The 13,623-nt window shown below is 41.1% G+C and overlaps 1 protein-coding gene across 4 annotated transcripts in view; it reads left to right on the top strand.

Moving 5' to 3' along the window:
- The window catches only part of SLC35D4 (solute carrier family 35 member D4), a 137,492-nt gene that overhangs the window by 99,932 nt on the left and 23,937 nt on the right, over window positions 1–13,623 (top strand). For 2 of the 4 annotated variants that reach the window (XR_012847636.1, XM_075826348.1), the window contains exons 14-15: window positions 2,683–2,726; window positions 12,116–12,180. Coding sequence is in view for 3 of the 4 variants with exons in the window: in XM_075826348.1 (XP_075682463.1) it covers window positions 2,683–2,726; window positions 12,116–12,161 (90 nt within the window). In the remaining variant the exon portion in view is untranslated. The remainder of the gene's footprint in view (window positions 1–2,682; window positions 2,727–12,115; window positions 12,181–13,623) is intronic. The other 2 variants (XM_075826349.1, XM_075826345.1) reach the window with 1 other exon arrangement.

The following is a 13,623-nucleotide window of genomic DNA, read 5'->3' on the forward strand; positions in this document are numbered from 1 at the left end:
AAATGGTTGCAATTCCTAAATGTTTCACAGAATATTTTTCTTCAATCCCTTGAAATAAACCTGAAAGTCTTCACTTCAATTGCATCTCAGTTTTTTCATTTCAAATCCAATATGGTGGCGTGCAGAGCCCAAATCATGAAGATTGTGTCACTGTCCAAATAATTCTGGACTTAACTGGTTATATGGACTGAATTTATCCTCTATCCCTGTATTCTTTGCGTGTGTATTAGTGTCCCCATCATTTCCAACTTATTGACATTATTGGTTAAGAAAAAAAAGAAAATAAAATCCTCTGAAAACGTCTACGTGCTCCAAGGACTTGTTCAGATATGTATAAACCCTTAATATGGTCACTAACTTTTCAACAAACTTTGCATAAATCAATAGTACAAGAGAATATAAGAAACTTTGCTATATATAATATGTGACAAAATAATAATAATCTTTATATAGCACCAACATATTCCGCAGCACTTTACAATTCAGAGGGTACATTGTACAGACAATATCAGATGTTACATAGTGACAAAACTAATTTACAATTCAAAAAAGAGGAGTGAGGCCCCTTCTCGCAAGAGCTTACAATCTATGAGGAAATAATGGAGACACCAAATGTAAAAAATGCTTGTTAAGTACAATGGTCCAGCCATCTTTTATACGTATTGGGTGGTACACATAAAGCTGCATGAGCCGGTCGACATCCAGTATCTGTGTATGACAGACATGAAGTGCATTAGGGTGTAAAGAGTGTGGGGATTACTGCTGAATGAGGGGTTCAAGTTCTCATGACTAATTTAATAGGGGGGCCAGGGAACGTAGTCATATTAGGGAACGTTGTAGGCCTGTCTAAAAAGATGTGTTTTCAGGGTACGTTTAAAACTATGGATGTTGGGAATTAATCTGATTGCCTGGGGTAGTGCATCCAGAGGACTGGTGCAGTACGAGAAAAATCTTGGAGATGGTAGTGGGAGGTTCGGATTATGGTGGATGTTAATCTAAGGTCATTGGCAGAACGTAGAGCGTGAGTAGGGTGGTAGACCGAGATGAGGGAGGAGATGTAAGGAGGTGCAGCACTGTGGAGAGCTTTGTGGGTGAGAGTAAGAAGTTTGAATTTTAATTATGAAGGTTATGGGCAATCGGTGCAGTGACTGGCACAGATTAGAGGCGTTGGTGTAGCAGTTTGTCAGAAAGATGAGCCTGGCTGCTGAATAAAGAATAGATTGGAGAGGGGAGCGTTTTGTGAGTGGAAGACCGATTTAGTAATGATTTAAAGTAGTCAAGACGAGAGTGAATCAGAACAACAATGAGAGTTTTGGCTGTTTCCACAGTAAGAAAAGGGTGTATTTTGGAGATTTTTTTGAGGTGAAAGTGACAGGAGTGTGTAAGTGATTGAATGTGTGAAGTAAAAGAAAGATCTGAGTAAAAAATAAATCCAAGACAGTGGGCGTGCTGCCTGGGAGTTATGGTAGTGCCACACACTGGGATGGAGACATCAGGTTTAGATAGGTTAGTAGATGGTGGGAACACAAGGAGCTCAGTTTTAGGAAGATTCAGTTTCCGATAGATGACATGATGTTAGAGACAGCAGACAGACAATCACTGGTGTTTTGTATTAGAACAGGGGTGATGTAATGGGAAGAGGCATATAATTGGGTGTCATCAGCGTAGAGATGGTACTGGAAGCCAAATCTGCTGATGGCTTGTCCAATAGGGGCTGTGTAGAGAATAGAGGAGCGGACCTAGGACTGATCCCTGAGGAACCACGAAAAGAAGGGGGAAGAGGAGAAGTAGAACCAGCCAAAGACACACTGAACGAGTGGTCAGAGAGATGGGAAGAAAACCAAGAGCGAGCAGTGTCTTTAAGCCAATAGAGTGGAGCTTCTTGAGTAGGAGTTTGTGGTCTACAGTGTCAAAGGCTGCAGAGAGATCAAGAAGAATCAGTAGAGCGTATTTGCCATTAGATTTAGCCGCCAAGAGATCGTTTTAGTAAGAGCAGTTTCTGTGGAGTTTAGAGTGCAGAAGACCAGATTGTAAGGGGTCAAGAATTGAGTTAGCAGAGAGATGGCGGATAAGGCGAGAGTAGACCAAGCGTTCCAGGAGTTTGGAAATGAAGGGGAGATTAGAGGCAGGTCAGTAGTTAGCAGCCCTGGATGGGTCAAGAGTTGTTTTTATTTAGTAATGGGTTTATAACGGCATGTTTGAAAGAGGAGGGAAAGATTCAAGGAGAAAGAGAGAGGTTAATAGTGACAGCCGGGGAGAGGGACTGGAGGAGGTGTGAGGGGATAGGATCACTGGAGCAGGTAGTAGGACGAGAAGACAAAAGACGCCTGGAGACTTCCTCTTCTTTTATTGGGTTAAATGCTGAAAGTAAAGAATAGGAAGTGCGGGAGGGAAGGGGATAGATGCTACTAGGGGACTAGGAGATAATATCATGCCGGATGTTGTCAATTTTAGCTTTAAAATAAGTGGCCAGGTCTTCAGCACTGAGGTCTGTGATTGGTGTCTGCACTTTACGACTAAGGAGGGAATGAAAAGTATCAGAGACGTTTTGGATTATTAGAAAATGTGTAGATAAGAGAGGTGAAATAGACTTGTTTGGCTCTGTAAAGGGAAGAGTTGTAAGTTCTCAGCATATATTTGTAATGGAGGAAGTCTACTGACAAGTGCGATTTTTCTCCACAGACGTTCATCACATCTCGAGCACCACTGAAGAAAGCGGGATTGAGGTGTGTGCCAGGGTTGTGGATGTCTTTGCCTGGTGGCTCGGAGAGTAGGGGGGGCTGCTTCATCGAAAGCATTTTTCAGAGTGTTATTGTAATGTTTGACGGCCAGATTGAGACAGGAGAGGGAAGAGATATTGGACAATGGATTATAGACTGTCTATGAGTTGCTGAGTGTTAATGGCATGTCGATTTCTGTATGTCTGATGGGTAGGCATGTTCTTAGGTGGCAGAGCATTTGTGATATTAAAGAAGAGAAGGTTGTGATCGGGGAGAGGAGAATTATTAATGTCAGAAACTGAGCAGAGACGGAAGAAGACCAGGTCAAGTGAATGCCGTCTTCATGTGTAGGAGAGTTAGTAAGTTGTGACAGACCTAGGGAGGAGGTTAAATGTAGAAACTCAAAGGCAGATGAGGATATTGAGTTATCAATGGGGATGTTAAAGTCACCCATGATGAGAGTTGGTATTTCAGATGATAGGAGTTGTGGAGTGAGGGGACAGGAGGAATGACCTGGAAAGTGCAGTGTAGGGATAGAAGTCTTGGGACTAGAGAGAAATGGAGACCACCATAAGGTAGAGCAGCAGGGGAAGCCATGTCAGACATGTGTAGCCATGTTTCTGTAATAGCCAGGAGGTTGAGGGAGTTAGAAAGGAATAAGTCGTGAATAAAGGTGAGTTTGTGAGTTTTGCACACTGACCGAGAATTCCAGAGAGCACAGGAGAAGACATACAAGGAATGTAAAGATTTGCAGGGTTTCTATGTGTGGCAGGTAAGGGGTTGAGTTTGGCAGAAGAAGAGGGAGGACCATGGTTGAGAGAGATGTCCCCTGCAGCGAATAGCAGGAGAATGGAGAGAGTCTGCAAACTTTTGTGTTGAGCAGTTGGATGAAATGGTTTAAAGAGGCTCTGTCACCAGATTCTCAAATCCCTATCTCCTATTGCATGTGATCGGCGCTGCAATATAGAGAACAGTAACGTTTTGTTTTTTTAAAAACGTTCATTTTTGGCCAAGTTATGAGCTATTTTATATATATATATATATATATATATATATATATATATATATATATATATATATGCAAATGAGCTTTGAAATGGACAACTGGGCGTGTTTTTATTAGTATGTCCAACTGGGCGTGTATTGTGTTTTTAACTGGGCGTGTTTACTTGTTTTACTAACTGGGCGTTATGGAGAGAAGTGTATGATGCTCACGAATCAGTGACCAATCAGCATCATGCACTCCTCTCCATTCATTTACACAGCAGCATCACGTTCTTATTAGAACGATGTGCAGCCACATACACAAGTGTCCTGATAATCAATACACATGATCTCCAGCCTGGATGTCATGTGTACTCAGAATTCTGAGACTTCTGAATCTTTTCTGTGAGATTCAGCAAGCCGCGAGATTACGAGGTAAACAAGATTTTTGTTTCCCTTGCTGGAAATCTCACAGAAAGGATTCAGAAGTGTCAGTATTCTGAGTACACATGATGTCCAGGCTGCAGGTCATGTGTATTCATTATCAGGACACTTGTGTATGTGGCTGCACATCGTTCTAGTAAGATGGGGCAGGTGCCCATACAAGAGCCTGGACTGGAGGGACCAGGCTGTCCCGTGCTACAGCGCTACTTGGCCCTGCACTTTCATGTTCTGCAGTTTCAACTGCATCAGGGACAACGTCCCCTGAAGATGAACCTGAAGTGACGCTATCATCGTCACTGCCCAAAACAGGTTCCATCTCTGACGCCATCTCTGATGCGGTCTCCGACTCAGACCACAGCATGGCGTATGCCTCCTCGGCGCTAAACAACTTCCTCGCCATAACGTCACTAACACGAACTAAACAAAATATTATTATTATTTTTTTTATAAAACACACAAACTAACTGGTATATATATCTACACTAACGCTAACAAAAAAAGAAACCGCTATTTCTATATATATATATATATATATATATATATATATATATATATATATATATATAATTATATACTCCCTACCTGCCTATTCTAATAGAATAAAAGAAAGAAAGGTAGATAGAAAAAAAGATAGATAGATAGAAATTTATCTATACAGAGAATGTTTTATAGTGTAACTGTATTTTTTTTGTAACTGTAATCTTCTGGCAGCAATTCTCTCGAGTCTCTTCTTCTCCTCAAACTGAAACAATGTTTGAGGAGAAGAAAAGAGGCAGGAGATTTACTGCCAGAAAAGTCAAAATTAAAACAAATGTGGTCGCTGTGATAGGTTTTCACAGCGACCACATGTTCAGGGACCATCAGATTGGTCCCTGATACTCTGCCCAGTGCCCAGAGCTGTTGGTAACAGCGTGGGCACAGGGCTGTGTGCACACTGTTTTATACGTACAAATGCATGTGATCGCTGTGATTGGTTGTCACAGCGATCACATGTTCAGGGGCCAAAAGATTGGCCCCTGACATTCTGCCCAGTGCCCATGGCTGTTAGCAACAGCCAGGGCATAGAGCTGTGTGCACGCGATCGCGCGTGCACAGTCTCTCCGTAAAAATACAGCCAGCGGTCGGGAACCTGTTAAAGTAATTCAGGAAAGTGAATGGGAGCTGTACATGGGCGAGGGAAGGAGAGATGTGAATAGAGTTAAGCAAAGGCATAAATGGGCGATAGGATTGTAAACAAACGACTACAATGAAGAGTGAGGCAGTAAACATGGTGTGATGTTTTTTTGTTAGGAAACCGATAAAATGTCCAATGTAATAATTATAGTGTATGTAAGTTTGTTTGTTTAGTCCACATAGCTTACTTGTCTCTTACCCTGTCTAATTGCCATGTATAACTGCCAGGACACTTTGACAGTATGACACTTAGACAGAAATGACTTCTGCCTTCGTGCCCCCCTGCACGGGTGCCTTCCCCTTATGCTACAACTAAATTTATAGGGGAGTAGATGCTCACATCTAGGCCAAATTAAGCTCGTTCAGCTATTAATCAAATAAACTAGACACGTGAGTTGAAAAAGCTATGCAGAGATAAACAAACAAACTAGTTGGTCTGGAGGGATCATAAAACTTAATGAGGATCAAACACGGAGATAACATTTGACCATATAGGGAGACACGCAAGCAGAGTTATATACCATAAAATAAAACTTTCAGCGTTGGAAGTGAAGGTTCAGCAAAGAGATAGTTAAATGGCAGGATTGCAAGTGATTATGTACCTGTATGAAGAATAAAGGAAGTTGGATCTATGCCACGTATAAGTGCAACGACAATATGACCCTTGCACTCGTGCCACAAAACGCCTCTTTCTCGACTTCTTAGACTTCTCCCCACTACTCCTATCAATTAGTTTACTCTGAATGTATTGCTTTTTACATCTCCTCAAGACAGGACTATCATCTTGGAATCCGGTTATAGCTGCCGATAGATGTCTGAGGTAAGGGGTAGTAACGAGCAGAAGCCGTGAGAAAGAGACACAGATGCTGCAGCAGCTCTAGTGAGGGTGATATCTCACCCCAGTGCTGGATTCTCAGCTACACTGCTCATCACTGCTGTATAATCTCCTCCATGCTGCTGAGGCTTCTATATATGTGATAGAAGAAGATAATCCTTCTCTCCTTTATCTATCAAAGTGTGCTGTGTATATATAAGACATGATAGCCGTTCGATTCCACCCACTAGGTCAGAGTAAACTGAATTAGAGAGCGAGCCTGCAGAGGGAAAAACTGCTAAAAATGCTATATATATATATATATATATATATATATATATGCAAAATGATCGCAGCACTCCAAAAGTTGATTTCAAATAAAGATGTGGTTTATTATTCAATATAAAGCTTCAGTCCTCTCACAGGACCTTTCTCAAGCTGGTCCAGTGAGAGGACTGAAACGTAGCTTTATATTGAACATGGAATAATAAACCACATCTTCATTTGAAATCAACTTTTGGAGTGCTGCGATCATTTTGCATATATCTATAGGACCATTTGGATCGAGGTCAGGACCGCATAGCATCCGCTATTATACTACGAAGTGCTGCTTTTTTTCTACATATATATATATATATATATATATATATGATGAATATATAATGGTCAGAAATAGTGTTATTCCTCATGTACACACATGACCCCTTGTTCTGAAAAGTTAGGTGCGCTTTAAGCATACATAGATTTTGTCAGCAGATCCTGCCGATTTCAGTAGGATTTGTTGATTATTTCATGTGTGGATTAAGTGGCAGACCATCATTCTACATCTGCCATCACGGAAAACAGGGATCAGACAAGTTGAATTTCTGGGGTCTGCTTATTCCACTCTTTTATAGACTTCGAGTCAGGGGAGAGGAGTTATCCACAGGATGTTCAGCGTATAGTTATCTCTTTTCCATCCAGTTTTAGACTTGTTTGCACCTAATTTAAATTGTCTGAGAAAGTGTCTCAGCTGACTGAATGCTCTCAAGAGATATAATAAACTCTTTAACAGAGATGAGGATTTTACCAAACCACGTTTATCACATGCCATATCTCCTTTTCAATAATTGCTTGAGGTTATTTTTGTACAGGGGCATCAGAAATGTACTTTCTTTTATTGTTCTTGGAGTAGGTAGCAGTTTGCGGTATAAAACTTTGGATGGAAATTGTTACAGATGGAGAGATTATTGATAACTGTCCTCTAACATCTCCTGAAGAAAAACAAAAATACATGGTGTTTTACTAGATCCTCCCAAAATAGTTCAAGGAACAATTGTGCAAATCTTTTAGTGGAAACATCTGAACAATTCTTTGGCATCTTTCCTCATTTAATAAAGCGGCCAAATTACTCCCTCTGCATTTAGATTGCCAACTTCTCTAATTGTGTTTCTAAACAAGTAGGCACATGATATCTACTGGCCTCAACCTGTGATCCTTTATTGTGAACTGGCATCGGTCAGGAAGTCAAGCAAGGACACCGGAGACCAGTCCGCTCCTCCCTCTCCAGCCATTGTGAGATTTCATTCTTCTTTCAGGGCTGGATGAATTTTAAGAGAAAAGACCACATTTTACCGTTTCTTCAGTGTACAAGACCAACAATGTTTACAAAATGAATGTAATAAGTAATAATCATGATTTTTTTTTTTAGGATTATAATTTTTATTTTTTTTAAGTGTTTATGCCACGCTAAATCACTAATGACCTCGCATCCTTCTGAATGTCTAAAACCATGTTTGGTTATGATTGTATTTACTGTATTTTTAATGGGATTAGCTGCTTTTTTTTTTCGTTTGATTTTTAATCAAGATTCGTTTTTCGAGTTCATAAGATTTATATCTTTTAGTCTTCCTCCTGACTCCTGTCGTGTTTTTTTCCCCCATAAATCACTATTTTCTGCTGCCTCTATGCGCCATTGCTTCCAGACACTTCTCCTTCAAATAAGGGCGATCCCTCCTCGCTGTGTTTTCCCTAAAAACTTAATTTCCCATGAGCTCTCTCTTGCTGACTCTACCCCCTCCCTCCAGTTTTTTATCTGCCCAGTTGCTCTGTTTCTCTCCCACCATAGCCCACCTCTGAGCGTTGAGGTATTTTAATGTGAGTGTTTAAATCGAAGAACGAAATTCTACGTGATGTGACGTTTCCTTCAAACAGTAAGCAAAAAGTCACGTTTTGAAGTTTCATTATGTCAAATGTCAGCTGATCAGTAAATATTTTTCTTAGATGTTTAAAATCATGGGAAAGCGTCAGAGGGTCATAATGCGATTCGTCACTGATCAGGACTGAGGATAGCAGGGCAGAGTCACGTGACTGAGTTACAGCGGCGCAAAAATGAGCATTTGCAAAAAACAAATGAACATTGGAAGATTAAAGAGACTCTGTCACCACATTATAAGTGCCCTGTCTCCTACATAAGTAGATGGGCGCTGTAATGTAGGTGACAGTAATGCTTTTTATTTAGAAAAACGATCTATTTTAAACCACTTTATGAGCGATTGTTAGCTTTATGCTAACGAGTTTCTTAATGCCCAAGTGGGCGTGTTTTACTTTAGACCAAGTGGGCGTTGTACAGAGGAGTGTATGATGCTGACCAATCAGCGTCATGCACTTCTCTCCATTTATTTACACTGCACTAGTGATATAGTTATATCATTATGTGCAGCTACACACACACACACACTAACATTACTGCAGTGTCCTGATAATGAATATACATCACTACCAGCCAGGACGTGATGTTTATTCAGAATCCTGACACTCCTGAATCTTTTCTGTGAGATTCCAGCAAGGCAAGCGTAATCTCGTTTGAAATGACAGGTTACATCGTAATCTCGCGAGATTACGTTTGCCTTGCTGTAAATCTCACAGAGACGCTACAGACATGTTAGGATTCTGAATAAACATCACGTCCAGGCTGGTAGTGATGTATATTCATTATCAGGACACTGCAGTAATGTTAGTGTTTGTGTATGCAGCTGCACTTAATGATATAACTATATCGCTAGTGCAGTGTAAATGAATGGAGAGAAGTGTATGACGCTGATTGGTCAGCGTCATACACTCCTCTGTACAATGCCCACTTGGTCTAAAGTAAAACACGCCCACTTGGGCATTATGAAACTCATTAGCATAAAGCTAAAAATCGCTCATAAAGTGGTTTAAAATTGTTTTTCAAAATAAAAAGCATTACTGTCACCTACATCATAGCGCCGATCTCCTTTATTCCACGTGAACGGCATAAACAAAAACCATAAATAATGGCAGAATTTCTGTTTTTTGTTCACCTTGCCCTACACAAATTGGAATAAAAAGTGATCAAAAAGTCGCATGTATCCAAAAATGGTACCTATAAAAACTATAGCTCGTCTTGCAAAAAACAAGCCCCCATACAGCTTTGTTATCGGCGGAATCGTACTGACCCGCAGAATGAAGTTAACTTGTAATTTATAACGCGTGGTGATGGCTCTATAAAAAAACGATGCCAGAATTGCTGTTTTTTGGTCACTTTGCCTCACAAATAAAAGGATAAAGTGATCAGAAAGTCGCATGTACCCCAAAATGGTACCAATAAAAACGACAGCTCGTCCCGCAAAAAATTAAAACTAGTTAAAGCTCCAATAAGTCAGGAAATAAAAAATATGCAGTTTTGCAGGCCGGAGTGGAACATTTCTTCTGTATCAAGCACCGATTTATCAAGGCCCTAAAATTAGGGAACCAGGAAGGGGAGGGCTCAAACATATCTACTGGAAGCGAGGGTAACCGTATTATACCAAGACATGGATTTCCCAGCAAAATTCCCTAAATTGCAAAGGTGCAGAGTCGGTACCAAAAGGGGGATAAGAAACGACACCATTTATTAGTGCGTCACTGGCCTATGCATAAAGGATTGCTTCACAGCGTAACACACATCTATGGATTATTTTATTGAGTTTTTCACCCCATTTTTATACCACCTGACTGTGCCCGTGATGTACTCTGCCCAGCTTACATATGCCCCCATATTATAAAATAAAATACCAGTAAAACGGCAACTACTGCCAAGCAAAATCCAATCTCCAAAAGCCAAATGGAGCTTCCTCCTTTCTGAACCCTACAGTGTGCCCAAACAGCAGTTTACTTTCACATATATGGCATTGCCAAACCAGGGAGAACCCTTTTTAACAATTTTTGGGGTGTGTGTCTCCAGTGGCACAAGCTGGGCACGGCATATTTGCCACTGAAATGGCATATCTGCAATTTTTACTTTGCACCATCCACAGTGCATTCATTTATGCTAAAGACCTGTGGGTGAAAATGCTCATTATACCCCTTAATAAATGCCTTGAGGGGTGTAGTTTCACTTCTCAGGGGTTTATTTTATTATTTCACATCAGAACCCTGCAATTGTGAAACAATACTTTGTAAATCCCCAAATTAGGCCTCAATTTCGCATGGTACTCTTTCACTCCTGAGCCTGGTCGAATGTCCAGGCAAAAGATTAGGGCCACCGATAGGGTGTTTCTAAAACCGGAAAACACAGCATAATAATTAGAGAGCTGTCTTGTTATGGTGGCACAAGCTGGGCACCACATATTGGCATATCTATGGATAAATTCCCATTTTCACTCTGCAATATCGAGTGCACACTAATTTCTGGAAAACACATGTGGTGTTAACATGCTCTCTACACCCCTAGGTGGATACAGTGTAATTTCCAAAATGGGGTAATTTCAGGGGGGTTTCCACTGTTTTGGTCCACAGGGGCTTTGCAAATGCGACATAGCGCCCAGAAACCAATCCAGCATAATCTGCACCCCAAAAGCCAAATGGTGCTCCTTCCATTCTGAGCCCTACTGTGTGCAAAACAGCAGTTTATGACCACATATGGGGTATTGCCGTACTCAGGAGAAATTGCTTTACAGATGTTAGGGTTCTTTTTTCCTTTTATATGTTGAAAATGAAAAATTTTGTGCTAAATCTACGTCTTATTGAAGAAAAAGGATTTTTTTTTTTTTCACTGCCCAATTCTAATAAAATCTACGAAACACCAGGGTCAAAATGCTTACTACACCCCTAGATGAATTCCTCAAGGGGTGTAGTTTCGTAAATGGAGTCACTTATGGGTAGTTTCCACTGTACTGGTACCTTGGTGCCAAGAAACCAATCCAGCAAAATCTGTACTCCAAAAGCCAAATGGCGGTCCTTCTTTTCTGAGCCCTGCCGTGTGTCCAAACAGCAGTTTATGCCCACATATGGGGTATTTCCGTACTCCAGAGAAGTTGCTTTACAAAAGTTAGGGGGCTTTTTCTTCTTTGTGGACATTGTTTTTTTGTTTTTTTTATAGCTAAAACTACATTGGAAAAAAATTTAATTTTTCATTTTATGTCCAAATTCTAATAAAATCTATGAAACACCTGTCCCCTGCAGATAGTGGCAGACCGCCACAAACTCACCTGTCCTCGTCCCCATGCTGTCATCCAGCGATGCAGGCCTGGCCTCTTCTGACCAAGCCTGCTCTAGCAGAATGGTGTAGGTGGCTTGGTGACATCATCTCCCCACCTGCATCACAGGAAAAACTCTGAATGGCAGGGAAAGAAACTGAGCCAGCGCTTCAGGAGGCAGTTCAATTGTTTCTGCCTCCTAAGGAAGCGGACACTATTAAATGCAGGGGTCTGGGCAGCAACTGTCCACGGTCCACCAGTTTAGTAGTCCTGCACTAGTCTCTAGTTACCGGAAACCTGCAGAATTTTGAATTTCACTTTGGACTTCAAAAACATGTAACCTTAAACAGATACATAATAAATAAAACAATATACTAAGTTACTCAACTACTTTTTTCTGTGTGAGAATATTGTTTTAAAGTTTCAATTTTGTGTTGTGATAATGATCTGCTGGTTTGGATGCTAAAATATTAACTAAAATGTTTTTGTTAATTGCTTTTTCATTGTTTTATTTGTTTCAGGTTATTACAGCGGTTATATCACTATTTGTATTTGAAATATCCTTGACTGTTCCTTTGGCTATATGGTAAGGAAGCCGCATCTTTTTTTATTTTTTTATTTTTCTCTATTTCCAAGAAAATAGTAAACATATTTTTATTTATAAATGAAGGGAACCTTTAGGCTATGTTCACACGGGGTCTTTTGCCGAGTTTTTTGACGCGGAAACCGCGTCGCAAAACTCGGCAGAAACGGCCCGAGAACGCCTCCCATTGATTTCAATGGGAGGCGTCGGCGTCTTTTTCCCGCGAGCAGTAAAACTGCCTCGCGGGAAAAAGAAGCGACATGCCCTATCTTCGGGCGCTTCCGCCTCCGACCTCCCATTGACTTCAATGGGAGGCAGGAGAAAGCGTGTTTTCTGCCCGCGGCGCTCAATGGCCGCGGGCGAAAAACGGCGCGATAATTGCTATTCACACGGAGTATTTTGGGGGAGGAATATCTGCCTCAAAATTCCGTTTGGAGCTTTGAGGCAGATATTCCTCCCCCAAAATACTCCGTGTGAACATAGCCTTAGACTTTACCAAAACTTTAGCATCTTAAAACAAAGTGAACCACATGCACATCATTGGTGGGCTGTAGTTCCTGCAGGATGTATGTCATCGCTGATCGCGCTGCCCCCCCTGTAGATTGTGCCATACAGTCCCCCCCCTGTAGATTGTGCCATACAGCCACCCCCTTTAGATAGTCACCCCCTAGTAGATAATGCCCCCTCCCCTTTGTCACTGTGCCATACAGCCCCCCTTGTGGATAGTGTCCCCCACCTACCCCTTGTAGATAGTGCCATACAGCCCCCCCCTGTAGATAGCACCCCCAAACAAATAAAATAAAAAAAAATGCAGAATTGCATTTTTTAAAACGCATTTGTCCATACTAAAAAAAAATTATATAAATTAAAGCGACTCTTAATAAAATCATGCCTAAAAAAACACGACTCGTCCAGCAAAAAATCAAGGCCTCGATTAGCTATGTAGCCTTCAAAATAAAAATTATGGCTGACCGAATGCGAGGAGGCTGAAACGGAAAAAAATATTTTGGTCCTTAAGGGGTTAAAGAGAATCTGTCAGCGTTGCACCCTGAAATAATTATGCAGCATGCACCAAGCCCTAAAGCTGGGGGTTCTGTTCACATATCATTTGCACTACATTCGACGTATGCACTGAGAATATATAAACGGTCCCCAGAATGTCCTTTTGGCATCCACCAGGCTTGTATGCGCAGCCAGAACTTTTCTTTGTTTTGCTGTATGATAAAGCGTAGTCGGCTGCACTTTACTATAGAGACATATTGTAGGTCATTGACATAAGTCAGACCTCGGAGCCTCAAGCTCAAGCGCTGTGGCAAACCAATGTGGTGCAGTTCCGTTTAATTCTGTATGGTTGTCTTTTGTGTAATCTTTATAACTTCTCTGTGATAGATAACAGACAAAGTGTCAGCCATGCCTGGCTGTGTGTGGAATTCCTTCATTTCAAAG

This window comes from Rhinoderma darwinii, chromosome 5 (genome assembly GCF_050947455.1).
Source record: "Rhinoderma darwinii isolate aRhiDar2 chromosome 5, aRhiDar2.hap1, whole genome shotgun sequence".
Classification (NCBI taxonomy): Eukaryota; Metazoa; Chordata; class Amphibia; order Anura; family Rhinodermatidae; genus Rhinoderma; species Rhinoderma darwinii.